At 45.7% G+C, this 22,705-nt stretch overlaps 1 protein-coding gene across 1 annotated transcript in view; it reads left to right on the top strand.

The window, feature by feature from the left end:
* Positions 1 to 22,705, top strand: part of AGGF1 (angiogenic factor with G-patch and FHA domains 1) — a 39,721-nt gene that overhangs the window by 9,502 nt on the left and 7,514 nt on the right. Inside the window, exons 6-13 of the mRNA XM_056541727.1 lie at positions 2,694 to 2,943; positions 5,132 to 5,243; positions 5,333 to 5,384; positions 8,818 to 8,919; positions 15,653 to 15,818; positions 16,946 to 17,028; positions 18,070 to 18,197; positions 18,310 to 18,409. Of these exons, the coding sequence (XP_056397702.1) occupies positions 2,694 to 2,943; positions 5,132 to 5,243; positions 5,333 to 5,384; positions 8,818 to 8,919; positions 15,653 to 15,818; positions 16,946 to 17,028; positions 18,070 to 18,197; positions 18,310 to 18,409 (993 nt within the window). The remainder of the gene's footprint in view (positions 1 to 2,693; positions 2,944 to 5,131; positions 5,244 to 5,332; positions 5,385 to 8,817; positions 8,920 to 15,652; positions 15,819 to 16,945; positions 17,029 to 18,069; positions 18,198 to 18,309; positions 18,410 to 22,705) is intronic.

Raw genomic sequence — 22,705 nt, 5'->3', positions numbered from 1 at the left:
ATAGTCCCCATAGGGGACTATTCATAGCAATACCATGATTGCTAATACTGATCTGTTCTATGTATAGGACATAGAACAGATCAGTATTATCGGTCATCTTCTGCTCTGGTCTGCTCGATCACAGGAGAGGGGACCTCCGTGCGGCGTTATGAATGATCGGATCCCCGCAGCAGCGCTGCGGGCGATCCGATCATTCATTCAAATCGCGCACTGCCGCAGATGCCGGGATCTGTATTGATCCCGGCACCTGAGGGGTTAATGGCAGACGCCCGCGAGATCGCGGGCATCGGCCATTGCCGGCGGGTCCCTGGCTGCGATCAGCAGCCGGGATCAGCCGCGCATGACACGGGCATCGCTCCGATGCCCGCGGTTATGCTTAGGACGTAAATGTACGTCCTGGTGCGTTAAGTACCACCGCACCAGGACGTACATTTACGTCCTGCGTCCTTAAGGGGTTGAAAAAAAAAAAAAGGGGGGGGTTAGGTTTGGAAAATTATTAGGGCCTATTCACACTATGGAATCTCTCCGCCAGGAGATCTGAAGTCTGAAAACCACAATGAGACTAAATGGTCTTCAGCTGGCCCCTTTCACATGAATGGGCTGCACAGCTGGGTGGTTCTGGTGCTTTCGCTGTGGCCCCCTTTACTCTTAAATTTGTTGGGGGGGTTCAATAGGTCAAAAACTGATGACATATCCTACAAATATGCCATCCCTTTAGGCACAGTTAAATATGTCAATACATAGAACCAGGATTTACCAAACATGAGTAATATTGTCTGACCAAGATCTCATGTAGCTGTAATAGCAGGTGATAAATGTGGAAAGTATTCCACATGAACACAACCAGAATAGCTGAGGTTGTCATCATTCCAGGTATAAATGTTTCTAACGGTTCCCACAACTGTAAATGCATTAATGGCTTTCTGATTTATAGTGCATGGTTGTGTTTTGTTGTGTTAAATTTTTTTCTCATTAGCACTTTCCCTTCCTTTTAATAGCACATAAGTGAGAAGAATTATAACTGAGAAGTTTGTACGGCTCCTCTGCATCACTGTCGTAAAGTGTCACTTCAGTAATACAACACAGCAGTCATTCTTGTTTGTACAGAGCCATATTAGAACTCCAATTAAAGGGGCACTCCGGCCCTAGACATCTTATCCCCTGTCCAAAGCATAGGGGATAAGATGTCTGATCTTGGAGGTTTCGGCATTCGTTTAAGAACACAGGGTGCGAGCGTCGGGGGTCTTGACGTCACAGCCATGCCCCCTCAATGAAAGTCTATTGGAGGGGGCGTGGCATACTTTTGTATGCATTGACATACTTTTTTTCTACCTGCACAAGAAGATACAACAGGCTGCACTTTCCCATACGGAGGGCAGTGCTAAAAAAGTTTACCATGTGGGATGTATAATACAGTGGTCCCTCAACATACGATGGTAATCCTTTCCAAATGAACCATCATATGTTGAGGGATCCGTGCAATGTAAAGTATAGGAAGTTGTACTCGCCTGTCCCCGCCGCTCCGGACCGTCACCGATGCCCTGGATGTCACTCTCCATCGCTAGCGCCGCGCCCCCGTGGTGTCCCCGACGCTCCGGACGTCTCTGCTTCTCCGGGATCATCGCTCTCTCACGTCGCCGCCATCGCGTCACTACGCGCACCGCTCCTATTGGATGACGGGACGACGTGCGTGGCGACGTGATGACGACGATGAAGAGCGCTGGCGATGCAGGGGATCGTCAAGAGGACAGTCCAGAGCCCTGAGGACAGGTAAGAGACTATCACCGAAGCACACGGGGCACCGTAAACTGCTATCCGGCAGCAGTTGAAGCAGTCTGCACTGCCGGATAGACGTTTATGCGATGGCCCCGGCATACAAAAGCATTGTATGTTGATGCTGCCTTCAACATGCTATGGCCTCTGAGAGGCCATCGCATGTTGAAATTATCGTATGTCGGGGCCATCGTATATGTGTGTGTGTGTGTGTGTATATAATATATATATATATATATATATATATATTATAATATGTGTGTGTATAATATATATATGTGTGTGTATAATATATATATATATATTATAATATGTGTGTGTATAATATATATATGTGTGTGTATATAATATATATATATATATATATATATATATATATATATATATGTGTGTGTGTATAATATATATATATATATATATATATATATATATATATATATATATATATATATATATATATGTGTGTGTGTTTATATATATATATATATATATATATATATATATATATATATATATATATATCGTCATTTATTTTTTTGTTAATATGGGCCCCATTGCGGACATGGTACATCAAAGTGTATGTTAGATGCTGGATATCTATCAATGACAAATGGCAGGTTGGTGCCAGAGGGCACGTGCCACTAGGTTATCACCTCATGAACATGGCCAGCACTTCATGAAGAAAGTGATAAAGGCATTCTGATCTAGTAGTTTTATAGACTGTTCATGTGGATTCCTAACAGTCTGCTGTGGGGGGGGGGGGGGGTGTAAAATCAGGTGACCTCTATAAGTGGTTCTGTAAATATAGTTGACTATTTCGACCATTTAGTGCCCTGGGAAAGCTCAACTTTCAATAAATTAGGTGAAATAAGACCACTTCATATGTCTATATATCCTGAGTATTGTGAATTTTTCCCAAGGCATCAGTGGAGATGAGAACGTCCTGTAGCACAGCCCACGATACAATAAGTGCATATGACAGGGAAGAGCCTTCCAGCAGAAATAAGAAGCCTAAGTTGAGCATTGACTGTGTAGACTCCAGAGACAGCTCTTCGTCTTCAGGTGACAGTGAACCCGAGGAGGGGGAGCTCACTGATTCTGAGAAGACGTCCAGCGATGAAGAAGAGTCCAGTGCGAGCAGTGTCTCGGCCCATAACTCTGATATAGAAGGTGACCTGACTTGCATATAGAGTTAAACTATCAAGTTAGCCATTTAGATCTTGGGTTGTCAGTGTTTCAGTAAGGGGCACATTTATCATTGGTGTCGTAAGAATGATACTTTACAAAGAAGAGGTGTGACTTGGATCTGAGGGCCCCAATGTGTCAGAATTGTGCACACTGCACAATATATTTGCAACATTTCATCTCCTAATACAAACCCATAACCACTGCATATAGTCCAGCATTTCACTGCTAATAAATGTGGCACAGCCATGTCGATCTGTTTAGCTCAGTGTTTCCCAACCAGGGTGCCTCCAGCTGTGGCCAAACTACAACACCCAGCATGCCCGGGCAGCCAAAGGCTGCCCGGGCATGCTGGGTGTTGTAGTTTGGCCACAGCTGGAGGCACCCTGGTTGGGAAACACTGGTTTAGCTTGACTACTTTGATGTATCTATATTTGCCTCAAAACAAGATTAAGAATATAGCGTTTTTTTTCTCAAAATGGCGCATGTCACAGCAGTTCTCCAACTTGCATTACACAACATATAATTTGATAAATGTGCCCCTTAATGTTTTTACAGGTTAGAAAACCCTTGCTTCTATATGATGCCATGTATTAGACAGTAGGTGTAAGAAGCAATGATCCACTCATTGCAGGGATTGACATGTCCTATAACTTAGAATTGCTCTCCTCTAAGCTAAGGTGTATGGGGCACCCCTGCAGTTGTGTCGGGAACAAGGATTGGGATTGATGGATTTTGACATGCCGATCCTCTGTTAGGGTGCATGCACACCACGTTTTCAGGCTACAGCTGCCTGATCCGGCTGGGGGAGGGGAAAACCGTGCGCTCTCGTACCCCAGCGGGACTAGCGCTGAAATTAATTGACTTTAATGAGCCGACCGGAGTCACCGATTGACTCCGGTCGGCTCATTTTTGACCCGTATCCGTTTTTTTTGACCGGACCTAAATCCGTAGTTTACTACGGTTTTAGGTCCGGTCACAAAACCGGATACAGGGCAGAAATGAGCTGACCGGAGTCAAACGGTGACTCCGGTCGGCTCATTAAAGTCAATGGATTTCAGCGCTAAGAGTAAAATAAAAGCTAGTGGTGTACAGCTCCCTGAGGAAGGGTGCATGCGCACCACGTTTTCAGGCTACGGCTGCTGGATCCGGCTGGGGGAGGGGAAAACTGTGCGCTCTCGTATGCCAGCCGGATCCAGCAGCCGTAGCCTGAAAACGTGGTGTGCATGCGCCCTTCCTCCGGGAGCTGTACACCACTAGCTTTTATTTTACTTTTAAAAATCTATATAAACTGAACACCTGTAAGAGTTTTGAAGACTTTTACATCTCTTGCGCTGCAGTGTTACATCTAAATGTTCTATGACTGCTTAGAGTTATCCCTCCATTATCTTCTGGGACACCACTGATCACTAGACCAGAGGAAAAAAAAAATCTACTTATTTTTTGTCCCATATCCAAGGGATCAAGGATAAGTGTACAATGAAAGGGAGTCCAGCTGCTGGGACCCCCTGAAATCTTAAGAATTGGAGTGTGCAAAGTCTCCGGTTGGGATTGGATTGGCCATTTCAATAGGAGACCCTGGACCTGTTTTTGAGAACGCAGGAGGTACCAGTAGTTAGAATTTTCCGATCTACAATGATTTTATACAAAAGCTTTTACATACGAATTCGCAAGATAGAAATAAATCTCCAAATGCTCCAAATTTCATTTTGGCAGAGACATTAAATTCCTAGTAAATTGAGAGTCAGGAGTTGTGTCCTAGCTTATCGGACTGGTGGGTTCTTTATGTGTAGGTGGACAATTTCGTTTCTGGATGGGCCATGCTTCTTGCATCTTTTTGCATGTGTAAGGCAATAATGTAGATATGTTAACCACTTCTTTACCTCTTGTATAGCAAACTGCATTACATTCCTTCATTTTGATTTCAAATAGGCCCCTGGGTTATGTTCTTGAGGTCACAGTAACATTAAATTTGTCTTGCTATCTTTATGATTACATCTTAGGGGTGTGCAATAACAATAACAATAAAACTTTAGTCAATTAATGGTAAGGTTAGAGTAAGTAAAACAAAAAGAAACGACAAATGTGTCTATGCAGAAGAAATTAAAAATGTCTGTGTTTACAGCTGTTATAAATTTATTTATTTTTTTGTGCGTGTTCACGACTTGTGCAGAAACAGAACGCATCTGGCCTCCATGTATTCGGGTGATCGTAGTAAGGTCACCAGTGCTACAGAAAGGATCTCTGTTTATTATAACAGCTGAGAAGAGCGCCACCATTGGGCGGTAGGTGCAGTGGATGTAGAAAATGTAATATGTGGCAAAAATTTATTAGGGACGACTTTTTGATGTGAACAAGTTTTCTCATTGTGCAGGGAAAAGAACATGGGTCATGCCATTCGTGTTCCGGAGGTCGGTGTGAGCAAGGTGAGTACATTCTAGAAGTAACTAGAAGGGTACCGTATATACTCGAGTATAAGCCGACCCGAGTATAAGCCGAGACCCCTAATTTCAACCCAAAATCCCAGGAAAAGTTATTGACTCGAGTATAAGCCTAGGGTGGGAAATACCTCATCCCCCCCCTGTCATCATCCAGACCCGTCATTAACATCCTCATCATCCCACACATCCCCTTATCATCCCACACATCCCCCCTTCATCATCCCCTTGTCATCATCCCACACATCCCCCCTTCATCATCCCCTTGTCATCATCCCACACATCCCCTTATCCCACACATCCCCCCTTCATCATCCCCTTGTCATCATCCCACACATCCCCCTTGTCATCATCCCACACATCCCCCCTTCATCATCCCCTTGTCATCATCCCACACATCCCCTTATCATCCCACACATCCCCCCTTCATCATCCCCTTGTCATCATCCCACACATCCCCCCTTCATCATCCCCTTGTAATCATCCCACACCCCCCCCCCCCTTCATCATCCCCACCACCCTTCATCATCCCCACACCCCCCCCCCCCTTCATCATCCTCTTCTCATCATTCGCCCTCAGTGGTCTTCAACCTGCGGACCTCCAGAGGTTTCAAAACTACAACTCCCAGCAAGCCCGGGCAGCCATCGGCTGTCCGGGCTTGCTGGGAGTTGTAGTTTTGAAACCTCCGGAGGTCCGCAGGTTGAAGACCACTGCGGCCTTCAACATGCGGACCTCCAGAGGTTTCAAAACTACAACTCCCAGCAAGCCCGGGCAGCCATCGGCTGTCCGGGCTTGCTGGGAGTTGTAGTTTTGAAACCTCCGGAGGTCCGCAGGTTGAAGACCACTGCGGCCTTCAACATCATCCAGCCCCCTCTCACCCCCTTTAGTTCTGAGTACTCACCTCCGCTCGGCGCTGGTCCGGTCCTGCAGGGCTGTCCGGTAAGGAGGTGGTCCGGTGAGGAGGTGCTCCGGGCTGCTATCTTCACCGGGGGCGCCTCTTCTCCGCGCTTCCGGCCCGGAATAGAGCCGTTGCCTAGACAACGACGCATCTGCGTCGTTGTCAAGGCAACGTGACTATTCTGAGGCCGGGCCCGAAGCGCTTAGAAGAGGCCTCCCCGGTGAAGATAGCAGCCCGGACCACCTCCTCACCGGACCACCTCCTTACCGGACAGCCCTGCAGGACCGGACCAGCGCCGAGCGGAGGTGAGTACTCAGAACTAAAGGGGGTGAGAGGGGCTGGATGATGTTGAAGGCCGCAATGGTCTTCAACCTGCGGACCTCCGGAGGTTTCAAAACTACAACTCCCAGCAAGCCCGGACAGCCGTTGGCTGCCCTGGCTTGCTGAGAGTTGTAGTTTTGAAACCTCTGGAGGTCCGCATGTTGAAGACCACTGCGGGTGGGGGAGTTCACTCGAGTATAAGCCGAGGGGGGTGTTTTCAGCACGAAAAATCGTGCTGAAAAACTCGGCTTATACTCGAGTATATACGGTATGTTGTTTCTATAGTTTTTCTTTACATTGATAGTTCATTTATTATGAAAAGTACTGTATATAAAGGGAACACTAAGATAACACATCCTAGATCTGAATGAATGAACTAATAGTATAAAATACTTTCGTCTTTACATAGTTGAATGTGCTGACAACAAAATCACATGAAAATTATCAATGAAAATCAAATGTATCAACCCATGGAGGTCTGGATATGGAGTCACACTCAAAATCGAAGTGGAAAACCATTCTACAGGCTGATCCAACTTTGATATAATGTACTTTTAAAACAAGTCAAAATGAGGCTCAGTAGTGTGTGTGGCCTCCATGTGCCCGTATGACCTCCCTACAACACCTGGGCATGCTCCTGATGAGGTGGTGGATGGTCTCCTGAGGGATTTCCTCCTAGACCTGGAATAAAGCATCCGCCAAATCCTGTACCGTCTGTGGTGCAACGTGGCGTTGGTGGATGGAGCGAGACATGATGTCCCAGATGTGCTCAATCAGATTCAGGTCTGTGGAATGGGCGGGCCAGTCCATAGCATCAATTCCTTCCTCTTGCAGGAACTGCTGACACACTCCAGCCACATGATGTCTAGCATTGTCTTGCATTTGGAGGAACCCAGGGCCAACCGTACCAGCATATGTTCTCACAAGGGGTTTGAGGATCTCATCTCGGTACCTAATGGCAGTCAGGCTACCACTGGCAAGCACATAGAGGGCTGTGCGGCCCTCCAAAGAAATGCCACCCCACACCACTACTGACCCACCGCCAAACCGGTCATGCTGGAGGATGTTGCAAGCAGCAGAACGTTCTCCACGGCGTCTCCAGACTCTGTCACATCTGTCACGTGTGTTCAGTGTGAACCTGCTTTCATCTGTGAAGAGCACAGGGCGCCAGAGGTGAATTTGCCAATCTTGGAGTTCTCTGGCAAATGCCAAACATCCTGCACAGTGTTGGGCTGTAAGCACAACCCACACCAGTAGACGTCCGGTCCTCATACATACCTCATGGAGTCTGATTCTGACCATTTGAGTGGACACATGCACATTTGTGGCCTGCTAGAAGTAATTTCGCAGGGCTCTGGCAGTGCTCCTCCTTGCACAAAGTGCTCCTCCTTGCCCTCCTACGGCCTCCTCCACATCTTCTGATGTACTGGCCTGTCTCCTGGTAGCGCCTCCATGCTCTCGACACTACGCTGATGGACACAGGAAACCTTCTTGCCACAGCTCGCATTGATGTGCCATCCTGGATGAGCTGCACTACCTGAGCCACTTACATAGTTAGTACGGTCGAAAAAAGACATATGTCCATCAAGTTCAACCAGGGAATTAAGGGGTAGGGGTGTGGCGCGATATTGTATGGGTTGTAGACTCAGTCTCATGTTACCACTAGTGAAAGCACTGCCAGCATTCAACAGTAACCAAAACATCAGCCAGGAAGCACAGGAACTGAAAAGTGGTCTGTGGTCACCACCTACAGAACCACTCCTTTATTGGGAGTGTCTTGCTAATTGCCTATAATTTCCACCTGTTGTCTGTTCCATTTTCACAACAGCATGTGAAATTGATTGTCAATCAGTGTTGCTTCCTGAGTGGACAGTGTGATTTCACAGAAGTGTGATTGACTTGGAGTTACATTGTGTTGTTTAAGTGTTCCCTTTATTTTTTTTTGAGTAGTGTATAATTCACTATGTAAATCCTATACCTGGCTTGTTGTCTTTTTAGTCTGTTTTATAGTCCTGAGCTGCCTTAAGTTCTGAAATCCCCCAGCATTCCTAGCTCACTTGCATGCTGGGATTTTTTTTCTCTTCACACACTGTAGACTTTCCACACCTCAGTACCTAAACAGACAAATCTCTGTTGTTCTTTTACTGCTGGTATTCATGACATAGAATGAGCAAAAAATAACTGTATTTTTATCTATTTAGTTTCATGCAGAAGTTTACTTTGACCATGATCTGCAGAGCTATGTGCTTGTTGATCAAGGCAGCCAGAATGGCACAATCATCAATGGCAACCAGATCCTGCAGGTAAGCTCATTGTGGCACTGGGATATACACTTATCACATTGTAGTGATAGAAATCCTAGTGCTCAACCATCAATCAAAATATTTTACGTTATATATATATATATATATATATATATATATATTTGTGGTCAAGGCTTCCCATAATGGATATGAACTTACCTAACCTTATACTAACAGCGGTCTGAGGTGTGCCATAACCGCATGAGATGAGGGCCCGCCTATAGAGGGCATGCCCTGTTGTGAAAATATGATAAATGAGGGAGGGTTGGGTGGGAATAACGCCGCACCCGCCCCGAGGTACAGGAGCCCGGGGTTTATGTAGTGTCCAGCCCCTCCCACAAATACAGCCCATTGGGCTTTAATACTTGTGGTCAAGGCTTCCCATAATGGATATGAACTTACCTAACCTTATACTAACAGCGGTCTGAGGTGTGCCATAACCGCATGAGATGAGGGCCCGCCTATAGAGGGCAAAAGACAAGCCAGAATAGGTAAATATATATAACCTTTATTAATTCACAAAACTAACACCTTAAATACATCTGACATTTCTTTCTCGGGGTTTGGAATGTATCGAGCGTAACAAGCCGACTTCCATCTACCCAACCTCTTTATTACATGAGCGGGCACCTTGTGCTTTGACGCGGCCGATGCTGCACCTATCCTGAAGGAATGGCCAGAAAATTTCTGCGGGTCTAGGCCTAGCATGGTGAGTAGAGAGCGAATAGAACTAGTGAAAAGACTAGTTGACAACGGCAAACCATCTACTGCCAGTAAAGGCACCTCGGGACCCACTCCGCGTGTGATATTCATGAATTGATCCAAGACCCTTACTGGGCACCACTTGTTACCCGAGAAAAAATAAGTAATCAAAACCTCCGATTTGGATGTCTTGGTACTTAGCAGAGATAAAACATATCTATCTCCAACTCGCGATAACTGTTGCCTTAAAACTGGCCTGCCCTTGACTGAACTAGCTGTCACTTCTCCAGGCCTGAGAAAACCATAAAAAATTAAGTACATGGCTGATTTAATCAAAATGCTGCGTGCAACCCCCAAAGGTGCTGTATCCAACAAATCCGATAAGTTACGGAATATTTCACCTGAAATGGGCCACCTAGCCCCTGCCCTGACAGTTGGGGTGCTGCGAATACCGCGCAACACCGACTTTATCGCATGTACCGAAAAAAGTGAAGGCCTGCTTGGATATTCCATGGCCAGGAAGTGCTGAATACCCGCCAAATATAATTTGATAGTATTGAATGAGAACTTCTTGGTAAAATGACAAAATGAAATGAAACAAACTAAATTTGAAACATAATCTTCTTCAGGATTAGAAAACTCTGCTATAAATTTGGTATACCTGTCCCACGCAAGATTATATGCTCGAGCAGTGCTAGGAGCCAACGAGCTCATCATTAGCTTCCGAGCCAGTTGTTTGTAAAGACCTAATCCATGCTGAGAAGTTGAAATTGTGGTACTGGCCACCCTCGCGTATCTGCCCCCGGCATAACCTGAAAGAAAACATCAAATTTTAGCCTAGATAACGCATCAGCTGCTATGTTCCTACTACCTTCAATATGTACAGCCGAGAAATGGAAATTAAATTGTAACGCGATCCAAACTAAACGTCTTAAAAACCTCATTACTTCTGCTGACTTAGATCTCCCTTTATTGACGATGTCCACAGTGGCCGAGTTGTCACAAACAAAAATCACCGACCTATTGCACCAGTACTCCCCCCAAGCCTGCGCTGCCGCCACTATGGGAACGATTTCAAAGGTAGCGGAGCTGTCCGTGAAACCAGGAATAACATAAACCTGCCCCGGCCAGCCGCTAGCTAACCATCGAGAACCCCATATAGCAGCAAAGCCCACGCTGGATGAGGCGTCTGTGAATATGCGGGGAGAATCGGAACCAACAACAGGCACAAAGAGAGACACCCCCTTCCAGTTTGCTAGAAACTGCTGCCACATGAGCAGATCCGACATAGCTGGATGACCCAGGTGCACTATGCTGTCCTGGAGCGGAGCAGCGGCCACCAAATCTAACAACCTAGAAATGAAGGACCTGCCCTGGGGAATTACCCTCATGGCGAAAGCCAACATCCCTAAAAGACTCTGCAACTCTGCTTTGTTCGTGACCCGGGACCTGACGAACTTATTAACCATGTCTCGGATACGTGATAGTTTATCTGCAGGCAATCGGGCCTCCATTTTGTTAGAATCTAAAATTATCCCTAGGAAAGTCAGAACCTTGGTCGGACCTTCCACCTTAGCGGGGGAAACTGGAATTCCTATCTGACTAAAAACCTCAAGTGTCTTTCCCAACTGCCACGGAACTTGCTGAGGGGGCTCTAACAACAGAAAATCATCAAGATAATGAATAACGTTGCTACAGCCAACAGCGTGTTGTAAAATCCACTGCAAAGCACAAGCTAACTGATCAAAAAGCCATGGACTGGATTTGGAACCAAATGTAAGTTTTACCGCAAAATAATACAGTTGTTGCCACTTCACCCCATACCACTGCCAAAGATCCTTTTTTACTGGCAACAACTTAAAAGCATCCATTATGTCTACCTTGGACAACCATGCACCTGTACCCAACGTTAGCAACATCTGGATTGCTTGGTCAACGGAAGAATATTTCATAGCGAACTCATCTGAGGGGATCAAAGAATTAATACTGGGTATGACAGAGCCGTGCGGTGCTGACAGATCGAAAATCAATCGTTTTTTGTTACTGAACTTCCCTGAGACAATACCAATGGGGCTGACCCGCCAATCTTGAAATGGAGGTACTGAAAAAGGACCAATCATGTAACCTTTATCAACTTCCCTATCCAGCAACTCTGATACTGACATAGGGTCATTGGCCGCTGATAATAAATTATTACATTCATATGTGGATTGTGGAAGAGCTACTAGTCCTGTATGGAAACCGCTGCTGAAACCATCCAAAAGCCAATTTACCCATTCTAAGTTGGGATGAAATTCAAGATACCCCTTCAAGACATGCATCTGTATGACACCTAAATATGATGAACCACCTTTTATTGAGCACAGTGAACGGGGGTGAGCCCGAAAACACTTAAGACAAACATGTAACAGTCTACACTGATTGTAATTGCATGTAGCTAAATTATAATTATTACAAATTTGGTTTTTACCCAAAAACCTAACTGGTCTGCCCAATTTATCAACCGATTCTGTGGCCCTGTTACCAGCATATGAGGTACCTGGTTTACTTGCTGACGCCTCCTCCTGCGCTAAATTGCACCATGCCGTGGCATGTGATATAGATTGACATAACGCGCATGACGGGGCCCTAAGCCCCGCAAAATGCCGGCAAAACAGCTCCGTGTCCAGTTTGGACCAGTCATAAGAGTAACCATGTTGCGCAAATGCCGCTGCTGCTTTTGCTGAAAACGACTTATGATAATCGTAAAAGTAGGTCCCTCCATATTTATTACATAGGTCTGCCATATTAAATAGGTAAATATCCAATTCCTCCCTCCTAAGAGGTTTTGCCGAGCAGACTACATCCCTGAACATGCTAAATGCCACAATGAATTCAGGAAAAGATAATTTCCTATTCAACCTGGCGTCTTTGCTCCTCAGCACCACAGACAACTCCCCGCAGGCAATGGTTCTAGTATCTATCATGTCCTGGGTGGCAATGAGCAAAGACGCCAAATTTACGTCCCTTCCCTCCAAAATGTCCTTACGCACATTGGAAGGAACAAAATACGCTGGTGCCACCCTAGGAGGTACCAACCCCCTACCTGAATCCGTACTGCACCCTGGTACCGGCACTGCCACCTGCATACTGTTAGCAGCTGGAACTGGGACAACGGCAGGCACCAGGACACCTGCTGCAGGCCTCTGGGCATTGTTGCTCTCGAGACTGTCCAACCTAGCCTGCACAGTTGATAGGGAGTCCACCATAGTCGCCATTAAGGCATGCAACTGTCCCAGGGAAGCTGTAATGGGATCCTGCTGCAGACTGGTCCCTGGCAATGGGTCAGCCATCAGTATCTTATATAATTCGGCTTTTCGTGCGGAAGCCGGAAAAGGAACCCCACGCTTCTTAAGTTCCTCCATCAGTTTTGGGATGGTCCATGTGCGATACGAAGGAGCGTCGCCCCCCTCAGACACCCTGGATGGGGTATCCAAGACGGACAAGGACTCCTCGATGTCTGACCCATGAGACATGCTTGAGTAGGTACCTGTCCGGGCCAAACGGGTGCCGGTGGAAAATAAAATATAACAATTAAACCCAAACCAGCATGTGTCATGGACTTCTCTCACTTTTTTTTTTTTTTTTTTTTTACCCACCTAGGTGCTGCTGATGTAATCGAGTAACCACCACTGATACTGGACCTGTAATTACTAAAGGAGAAAAACCTGACCGTAAATGGAAATATGCGTACACTAAGTACAACGTAAATAAAGATATTGCAAATCGATCTGAAAACGTGTCAGAAAGCCAACCAGAACCTGCCGCAATGAGGTTGCTCTGAAGAAGAGTCAGAAACAACAAACAAGTAATAACAACCCTCGAGCTGAAGGAACGAGTCAGGCAACAGGGTACCGAGAAATTGACTATATAACTACGTGACGTGCGTAGTTAGGACTGACATACCATTCGTGGCAGTTACTTAGGATAACTGCTGGTGTATAAGCATGACTACCGAAACGAGATTTCTGCCAGACCCAACAACGTGCCGGGTCATCGTCAAGATATAACCAATTTTTACGTAAAACTAGACATCCCATACACATACAATGTGCTCTACTATACACATAAACATAAGCATATACATACATACACACATATGTGCATACCTGCATATACCCGCCTGCATATATACACACAGATACCTACACATACACACACATATATGTAAAGAAAACATGTGCACACCCACGTGCCTATACCCAGACCATACACATATATCCCTGCCTGACCCATACCCATACATATACGCACACTTATGTATCCCCACAGCTTATTTACCCATACGAGCATATACACATATATATATATATATATATATCTATCCATATCCCCCCCCCTTTTTTTTTTTTTTTTTTTATATATTCTATTGTTTGTTCTGAAGACGTGTCAGCAACAACAAAACGTACGCCCGACAGAATCAAAAATAACCTAAAACCATGTGACCTACCCGAGGTAACTTGTAGCTGAACCAACCAGGAGGAACCCCTCAATGAATCACCTGAATCCAGGACCCACCGAATCTATATGTACACACACAAACTAAATAATCAACAGAAAATCACGCCTAACTCTGCAGAAATGTGACAGATATGATGCAAAATAAACGCTGTCCCCATTTTAAGTAATCTATAAACCTCCAGAGACCCCTACAACAGTGTACTAACTATATCTGCCAAATCCAACGCAGATCTGGAAAAACCGACCTGGTGGATGTTCTATAGTATATTAACCCCTGTGTTAGCCCATGTAAACTGTCTTAAAAGCTGACTATGAAGTGACATGATATATTCTAAGTATGAGTGCCTGGCTGCGGGAGCCAACACCATCTCACATGGCAGTAGTGCCCCCCCCCCCCCCCACAAAAATAAAAGAGAAACCTTCAATAGACCCACCTGCAATGGGACGTACAAATGACTCGCGGTTATGCGGTGACCAAAATGACTAACCACCACCCGAACATAACACAATATCTACCTATAACTGTCTTAATGAAATAATCCCTGATCTCAGGAATACCCCGCACGTTATGGACGGACGGCCCCGAGAACGAAGCGGGGAAAACTTGTAGTGGGGCGGGATACGGCTCCCGGTGCATACCTAATGAAGGCCCGTAAAAGTAACTCCAATATGCCGGCCAGCCGGCACTTACCCTCCACGCGCCGCCAAACACCTGACGTGACACTCCGCAGCCGAACGCCGGAGCAGGAAACCGAAACCGGAAACAGGAAACCGAAACCGGAAGTGACGCGACGAGTGAGCTCACTTGCAGCCACACAAGGAAAACTGCAATAACGCCGCACCCGCCCCGAGGTACAGGAGCCCGGGGTTTATGTAGTGTCCAGCCCCTCCCACAAATACAGCCCATTGGGCTTTAATACATATATATATATATATATAATGCTTTAAATAAGGTAAAAATAATTGATGGTCTTTTAGAGAATAGAAGAGAAAGCGGTCACTGCTTCTCAAAACCATGTATTAATGATTATGTGCGCCATGATCCCCAAGACCTTCAGGGTCTGTTCACACGTACAGTACTCTGTGCAGATTTGATGCGCAGGATTTCAAGCTGTGTCCAGTCATTCAGTTTACATTGAAATCTGCAGCAGAAAATCCTGCGCATCAAATCTGTGCATCAAATCTGCGCAGAATACTGTACATATGAATTGACCCTTAAAGGTCAGCAGAAATGCCAGTTGAACACAGTTATCCCCAGAGGTTGGATCATAGAATAAGTGGTATTAAATAGACCATCTATTCAGTCACAGTGTACTTCCTATTTTGTGAGGACCCCTGAAGAACACTCAGCAATACAGACCCTTCTCCATTAGTCCTCACAGATTATCAGGTTTCCTAATGTAAAGGGTACATCTGTTCTTTAGTATGCAGATCAATAACCTTATAAAGACCAATAACCTTATAAGCATAATATCTATAATTCATACTTGTTTTCGGTGATTTTAAGCTTTGTCCTTATTCTATAATGCAGCCCAAAATAATCTGTGAGCCCGTCATGATACATCATGGAGACGAGGTCAAGTTTGCAGAGACTGTGCTTTCATTTCATGTGCACCCTGGAAGTGAAACCTGTGATGGCTGCGAACCTGGACAAGTCCGTGCCCATCTACGACTAAATCAGAAAGAAGAATACTCTGGTAACTTGTTCTTTAATAATATGTCATTTTTATCTCCAATTAGTGTATATGCCAGAACACTCTCCTTATGTACATGTAAGCAGGGGCTGTGGTGGTTGCCATACATTGGCATCCATTATTCATAGACTATTGTCATCTGCTAAACATATGCATTGTGAGCTTTTCCTTATGGATGTGTTATGGATACCATAATATTACTGTATGACATATTATCATTCAACTGATGTCTTTATGTTAAAGGGTACCTTTCATAAAATAAAATAAACTCTTGATATATTATAAATTAATGTATGCAGAATAACTTTCCAATTGCATGTTATAAAAAAAAAAAAAATGCTTCTTTCTATTTAATTTTCCACTTTGAAAAAAATGACCACTAGCGGTCTCCCTACCAGTCCTGGCTGCAAGCCCTTTTGATAGATTTCAGACTCATGCTGGAGTCCTAAATCTCAGACTGCAGCCGGAACACAGACAAGCTCAGCACTGCTCCCTGCCTGTTAGACAGGCAGGAACAAGCACTGTGCTCATAGCACAGCAGGGCATACTCCTGACTCTGCCTTACTGAATGCCCTCATTCATTTTATGATCTGAGATTCGATCTTCTTCTCTCTGCACATGCAGTTGTAAACAGAGAGGAGAAGATTCAGAGCTGCCAGCTGAGCTTGTCTGTGTCCCGGCTGCAGTCTGAGATTTAGGACTCCAGAATGAGTCTGAAATCTATAAAAAGGTCTTGCGGCCAGGACTGGTAGGGAGACCTCTATTGGTCAAGTGGAAAATTAAATAGAAAGAAGCATATTTTTTAATAACATGCAATTGGAAAGTTATTCTGCATACCTTAATCTATAATATATCAAAAGTTTTTTTTGATGAAATGTACCCTTTAAGAACATATACTGTACAGCATAATTTATTTTTACTAGATTTCAGTGAATGGAATAGCATAGTCTACTACGCGATTACATTCTCCTATGGTGTGTACATCAGGTGCTTTCCTGTCGTACAAACTAAATGTAAGGGGAAAAAATGTGGTGTGAATGGGGACTTGCCTGTCCGTCTGGCTGCTAAACACACGTGTATGGTATTATATTGGCGAAATGGTATTCACTGTTCAGTATTTTTATCACCAGCTGGACCAGTGCTAAGCAAAGAGGAAAAAGAAAAGCAAAGACGGAAGGGGCTTAAACAGATCCGTGACAAATACGGCTTACAGGTAAGAGCAGTAGATGCATAGGTGTGTATCACTATACTTTTCTCTAAACCAGTGACTTTTCTTTGTTCCTGGCCACGTGAATAGTAAAGTAAACTAAAATCTTACAGGTAAAAGTATGTGTGGTCTTTAAAAGTAACAGCCCAGGAAACTAATATTGTTCCTAGAGATGAGCGAACTTACAGTAAATTCGATTCGTCACGGACTTCTCGACTCGGCAGTTGCTGACTTTTCCTGCATAAATTAGTTCAGCTTTCAGGTGCTCCGGTGGGCTGGAGACTCTGTCCTAGGACTCTATCCACCTTTTCCAGCCCACTGGAGCACCTGAAAGCTGAACTAATTTATGCAGGAAAATCAGCAACTGCCGAGCCGAGAAGTTCGTGACGAATCGAATTCACTGTAAGTTCGCTCATCTCTAATTGTTCCCATTGCATGATTGAGATTCAAAGGTCACCAAAGATAGTAGTCATGTCCTATACAAGGCATAATGTAGTGTACAGTGTAAAGGGGTGTTATGAGGACTTTTTGTAGCAACACTCTCTAATTTTAACTATAAAGCAGTGTTTCCCAACCAGGGCGCCTCCAGCTGTTGTAAAACTGCAACTCCCAGCATGCCCGGACAGCCAAAGGCTGTCCGGGCATGCTGGGAGTTGTAGTTTTGCAACAGCTGGAGGCACCCTGGTTGGGAAACAGTACACATGAATGTGCAGATTGGAGGACGCTATGAGTTAGGAGTCTACAAATTCGTGTAGACTGCAGCTGCCACTCAATGGTAATGTTGGGGAAAATGCAAACATTCTCCTTTATGGCCACAGTCTTACTCTGTCATATTTACCTGGATCTCCGAGGTAATGTTCATATCACTGTCATTGAAATGAATAGGGCTGTAAAGAGGTTGTACTTTCCTAATATACTCCTAATTACCAAGACTACTTCTTTCATAAGTATCTGCATGAAATATGTGTCTACTGTTCAGTCCTCTTGTAATGTTAATGTAGTGTTTAGGTCAGACAGATGAATGTTCTAAACCCTGCATTTTCTTAGGGCATCGAATATGAAGATAACAAAGCGTTAAAGAACTCAAAGTACAAAGACAGAGCCAGTAGACGCCGCAAAGTGGTGGGAAGTGAAAACGCGTTCCAGAGAGATGATGCCCCAGCATCTGTACATGTGTATGTTTAGGGGGGGGGGGGGGGGGGGGGGTAAACTCCTGGATTAAAAAAAATAAAAAATTATTATAATAATATATATTTTTATTTTTTTTATTTTTTTCATTTAACACAGAGAAATTAATGACAGTAACAAAGGAAGACAGATGCTGGAGAAAATGGGCTGGAAAAAGGGAGAAGGTCTGGGCAGATCTGGGGATGGGATGAGAGATCCGGTAAGTTGTGGAATATTTTCAGGGACTGTTGGGTAACTTGTCTAGTCTTTTGTGTCAGTTTTCAGGGATAAAAAGTTACAAATTTTTGCAAAAAGTTGTGACTTATTGCTGGCGTAGCACCACTTAGTGGGAAGCCTAGCAGATATACTTATGCCAGAAATTGGAAGAAATCACGGCCAAAGATGCACAGACACCCAAAATGTGACAAATGTATTAGGAGGCAAGCGCCTGTTTGAAGCGTTACTGCCGTTAGTTGTAAAATCTCAAAAATGCTCCAGCTGGTGTAGTAATATGTTCTAAAATGATTCTGTTCATTAATATGCATGTATTATATGTGAAATTCCTTATTTTATTCTCTAAAGGGCTGCTCGCTCTCCCTGCAGTTTTGCTGGAGGCCGTGGGTGTTCCTTTAGGCGCATGACAATTTGCTCTTTTCTCTCCCCCGTACCTCTCCCTTGTCACATGGCCTCCACAGTATAGGGTGCAAGCGCCCAAGCAATTCATTCATCTTGTACCCATAGAGAAACATATGTGTACAGTGGGGTAAAAAAGTATTTAGCTAGCCACCAATTGTGCAAGTTCTCCCACATAAAAAGCTGTCATTTTCATCATAGGTATACCTCAACTATGAGAGACAGAATGAGAAAAGAAAAAAAAAATCACATTGTCTGATTTTTTTAAGAATTTATTTGCAAATTATGGTGGAAAATAAGTATTTCTCCTTCGGCTCCATTGAGGGACACAGGAACCGTGGGTATATCTTGCTGCCACTAGGAGACTGATACTAGGCATTAACAAAAAAGAAGTCGGCCCCTGCTGGCAGGATATACCCCGCCCACTGACTCTGAGTTTTAGCTTGGTGTCAGTAGGAGGCAGACGCAGGTCTGGAGTACTCAAGACCTTGTCTTTTTTTTTTCTCTCTAGTTGTTCTAAAATTTTAGAGTTTTCTCTCCTTTTTTATTTTATTTAGGTTGGGGCGACAGGAGCATGGCGCTGCCTGATCCCCCACTTGCGAGGAAGGGTCAGGGTACATAAAGTATGCACTGTTAACCCCTTCTCACTCCAACCAGCGCTAGGGATGTACCCTGGGTCCGGGTCCCCTCTTGCCCCTGCTCACCCTGCTATGGCAGCCTGGTATGATGCAGTGTGGCACTAGGCTGGATGAAGACTTCGGTGAGTGAGTATGTGGATCAGCTCCTTTGAGGTAAGTATGCCCCATCCACCCCCGTTCCCCCTTCCCACCATGTCCTATTTTCCCTCTCCCTGGAGGTTATCTTTACCTTGCAAGTCATTGTGGGCTGGATTAACTTTTTTCTGGGGGTTAGGGGTTCTTATTGGGGTCCAGTCCCTCTCCGGAATCATGCCAGTGGTTTCTCTCCCCTGTACCTTTAAAACAACATGGCAGTGATCAGCATGCGGCCATGCCACACAAGAGGTGCTTTCTTATTCTTGCAACAGTATTCTGTCACACGGTGCCTCGTCCCTCCTACTGCCTGCACACCGTCCGTGGCAGCCTGTGTGCCTTTTGCACGGCCCGGCTACTCCTCTGCTGCGGCTGTCTTGGCGACCATGTCCACAATGGCAAATTGAAGACAGCTCACCCAGAAGGAACACCACCTGTGCGCGGACCTGCAGGACCCGCCTCTGGCTTCTCAGGCAACAATCTCCAAAAGGAAAAGATGTCCAGCATTCGGGTGAAGTCCAAACAGGGTATAACTTTATTTAGGCTTGCACATACACGATTAAAATACTCTAAGAGTATTTTAATCGTGTATGTGCAAGCCTAAATAAAGTTATACCCTGTTTGGACTTCACCCGAATCCTGGACATCTTTTCCTTTTAGAGATCTTGGCGACCATGCTTCCCGCAGCGCATGTTACAGGGATCGGGGGCTGCTATTAACGTTTTTTGGGCTTCTATTCAAATCTGTTTGTCGTTCCCAAAAAAGGGGGAACGGTCTGTCCGAATCTCGATCTGAAGCTCCTCAATCGGCACTTGCACCTGCAGCACTTCCGAATGGAATCTCTCCGTTCTGTTGCTGCGTCCGTGGACATCCGAGATGCCTACCTCCACATCCCCATTTTTCCGGCACACCAATGATTTCTGTGGTTTGACATTCCTTCAGGTAATTTTCAATTTGTGGTCCTGGCGGTGGTGATCGCTATCCTCCACTCTTGGGGGGTGTCGGTGCTCCCTTATCTGGATGACCTGTTGATCAGGAGAGTCTCCACATCATTCTTCAGACCCTGACCAGTTTCGGGTGGGTGATCAACCGGGAGGAATCCAACCTCTCTCCCTCCCAGTCTCTAGTCTTCCCGGGGCTTCGCTTTGACACCGAAAAGACTCGGGTTCTGCTTCCACCGGACAAGCGGTTTGCTCTGTTGTCCAGGATCCGACTATTGTGCCGCGCCGGAACCAGTGGCCATCAGTGCGTGTATGGAAGTGTTGGGCAGGATGTTGTTCCCCTAAGAAGCCAGTCTCCCCATCAACATCTTGGAGCTTGGGGCCATCTTTCTTTGTCTCCTCCACTGGGGGTTGTTACTCTGGAGTTGTCTGGTTCGGGTCCAAGCAGACAACACCACGGCTGTGGCCTATATCAATCGCCAGGGGGGCACTCGCAGCCTCACGGCAATGACGGAGGTGACAAGGATCCTTGTCTGGGCGGAACGCCAGGTTCCCTCCATCTCAGCGATCCACATTCCCGGGGTGGACAATTGGGTGGACTTTCTCAGTCACTCCTCGCCCGACCCCGGGGAGTGGTTTTTCCACCCGGAGGTGTTCGCAGCAATTTGCAAACGTTGGGGGACCCCGGACATGGACCTCTTTGCATCCCGCCTAAACAGGCAAGGTTCCCGCCTTCGTGGCAAAATACAGCGATCCTCTGGCTCTGGCTGTGGACACGTTGGTCATTCCCTGATCACAGTTTGTCCTCCCTTACATCTTCCATCCACTTCCCCTCTTGCCCAGGGTAGTGAGGAAACTCAAGGCAGAAAGCATCTCAGCAATTCTGGTGGCTCCGGATTGGTCCCGGTGCTCGTGGTTCGTCGACGTAGTTCGTCTTGTGGCGGACGTTCCCATGCGGCTCGACCTTCTCTTTAAGGTCCTCTCTGGCACCCCAATTCACTGCCGCTGCGTTTGACAGCGTGGCGGTTGAAACCGCTGTGCTGAGGGCTCGCGGTTTCTCTCTCCGGGTCATTTGCACCATGCTTCGTGTCCTCTGCCAGGGTTAATCACAGAACCTGGCGTGCCTACTTTAGGTGGTGCGAGGCCCGATCCCGGTCTCCCGTTGTTTTTTTCCTTAGTTCCCTCAAAGGGCAGGTGTCGGCGCTTTCCATTCTTTTTCAGCACCCCCTGGGTCTCTGGGTCTCAAATGCGTAGCGTACCTACCTAAACCTAACCACATAATACTAGCTAACAGACAGTCTGAGTTGTGCCATGTACTGTCACGTGTAGGAATACCTGAATAAATAGAGGGCAAAACTTCAATATTTAAAACAAAACGCTTTATTAAACAAACCACTACCTAAGGATTTAATGTGAATATGTATGATCGACAAATGACGTAGTGGTGAGTGCGGCCCCAATAACAGTGGCCGACCCCCACTCGCTCCTAGATGTGCGAAAGGAAAGCTTGCAACACTCGAACTGGGCACCACTAGTGGGGGTAGGAAAATACGATACGAAACAAGCTGACCGGGCAATGATGTTGTTTGCAGCTATACGATTTGGACGCGTGATTATCTGTATCCCCACAAGCTGATGAAATTTGACCTTGCACCTGTATGTGAATTCCCCTGGCCCTAGAAGCCATAATCACCTGAGAATAGAGCGGCCTTTAACGTTAAGCTGACCTGACAACCACATTGAGAATTATGAGGCGTCTGCTAACCGTCTAACCAGGCCAGCCGTCAAGGCTTGATGTCTAGAGGGTTCTCTAACCTCCATTTTTAAATGGTTTACAGAGCAGCGCCGCTGGCATGAGATGTGTCCAAAGACACCTTGTCAGGCGAGAACGCGACATGGCACTGGAGGCCAGATATACCTTGATAGTATGAGCTAAATGCAGCAAATGGTGGCCAAAACCCAACCAATGCAAGTAGGAATGAAAATGATATCTAAACTGGACCAACCAAGCCCGTATGCACAATCCCAAGTGCTAAACATGAAAACCCGGCTGACTACCTAGTCGTCAACCTAAAGCCGTGTTAGATTGTAACTAAACTGGCCTGTGGACGTGACAGGCAATGAAACCACTTATGCAACAGGCAAGATCGTGAAACTCAACCCAATATCATT

The sequence above is a fragment of the Hyla sarda genome, chromosome 1, assembly GCF_029499605.1.
Source record: "Hyla sarda isolate aHylSar1 chromosome 1, aHylSar1.hap1, whole genome shotgun sequence".
NCBI lineage: Eukaryota > Metazoa > Chordata > Amphibia > Anura > Hylidae > Hyla > Hyla sarda.
This window is presented reverse-complemented; position numbering and strand designations above follow the sequence as displayed.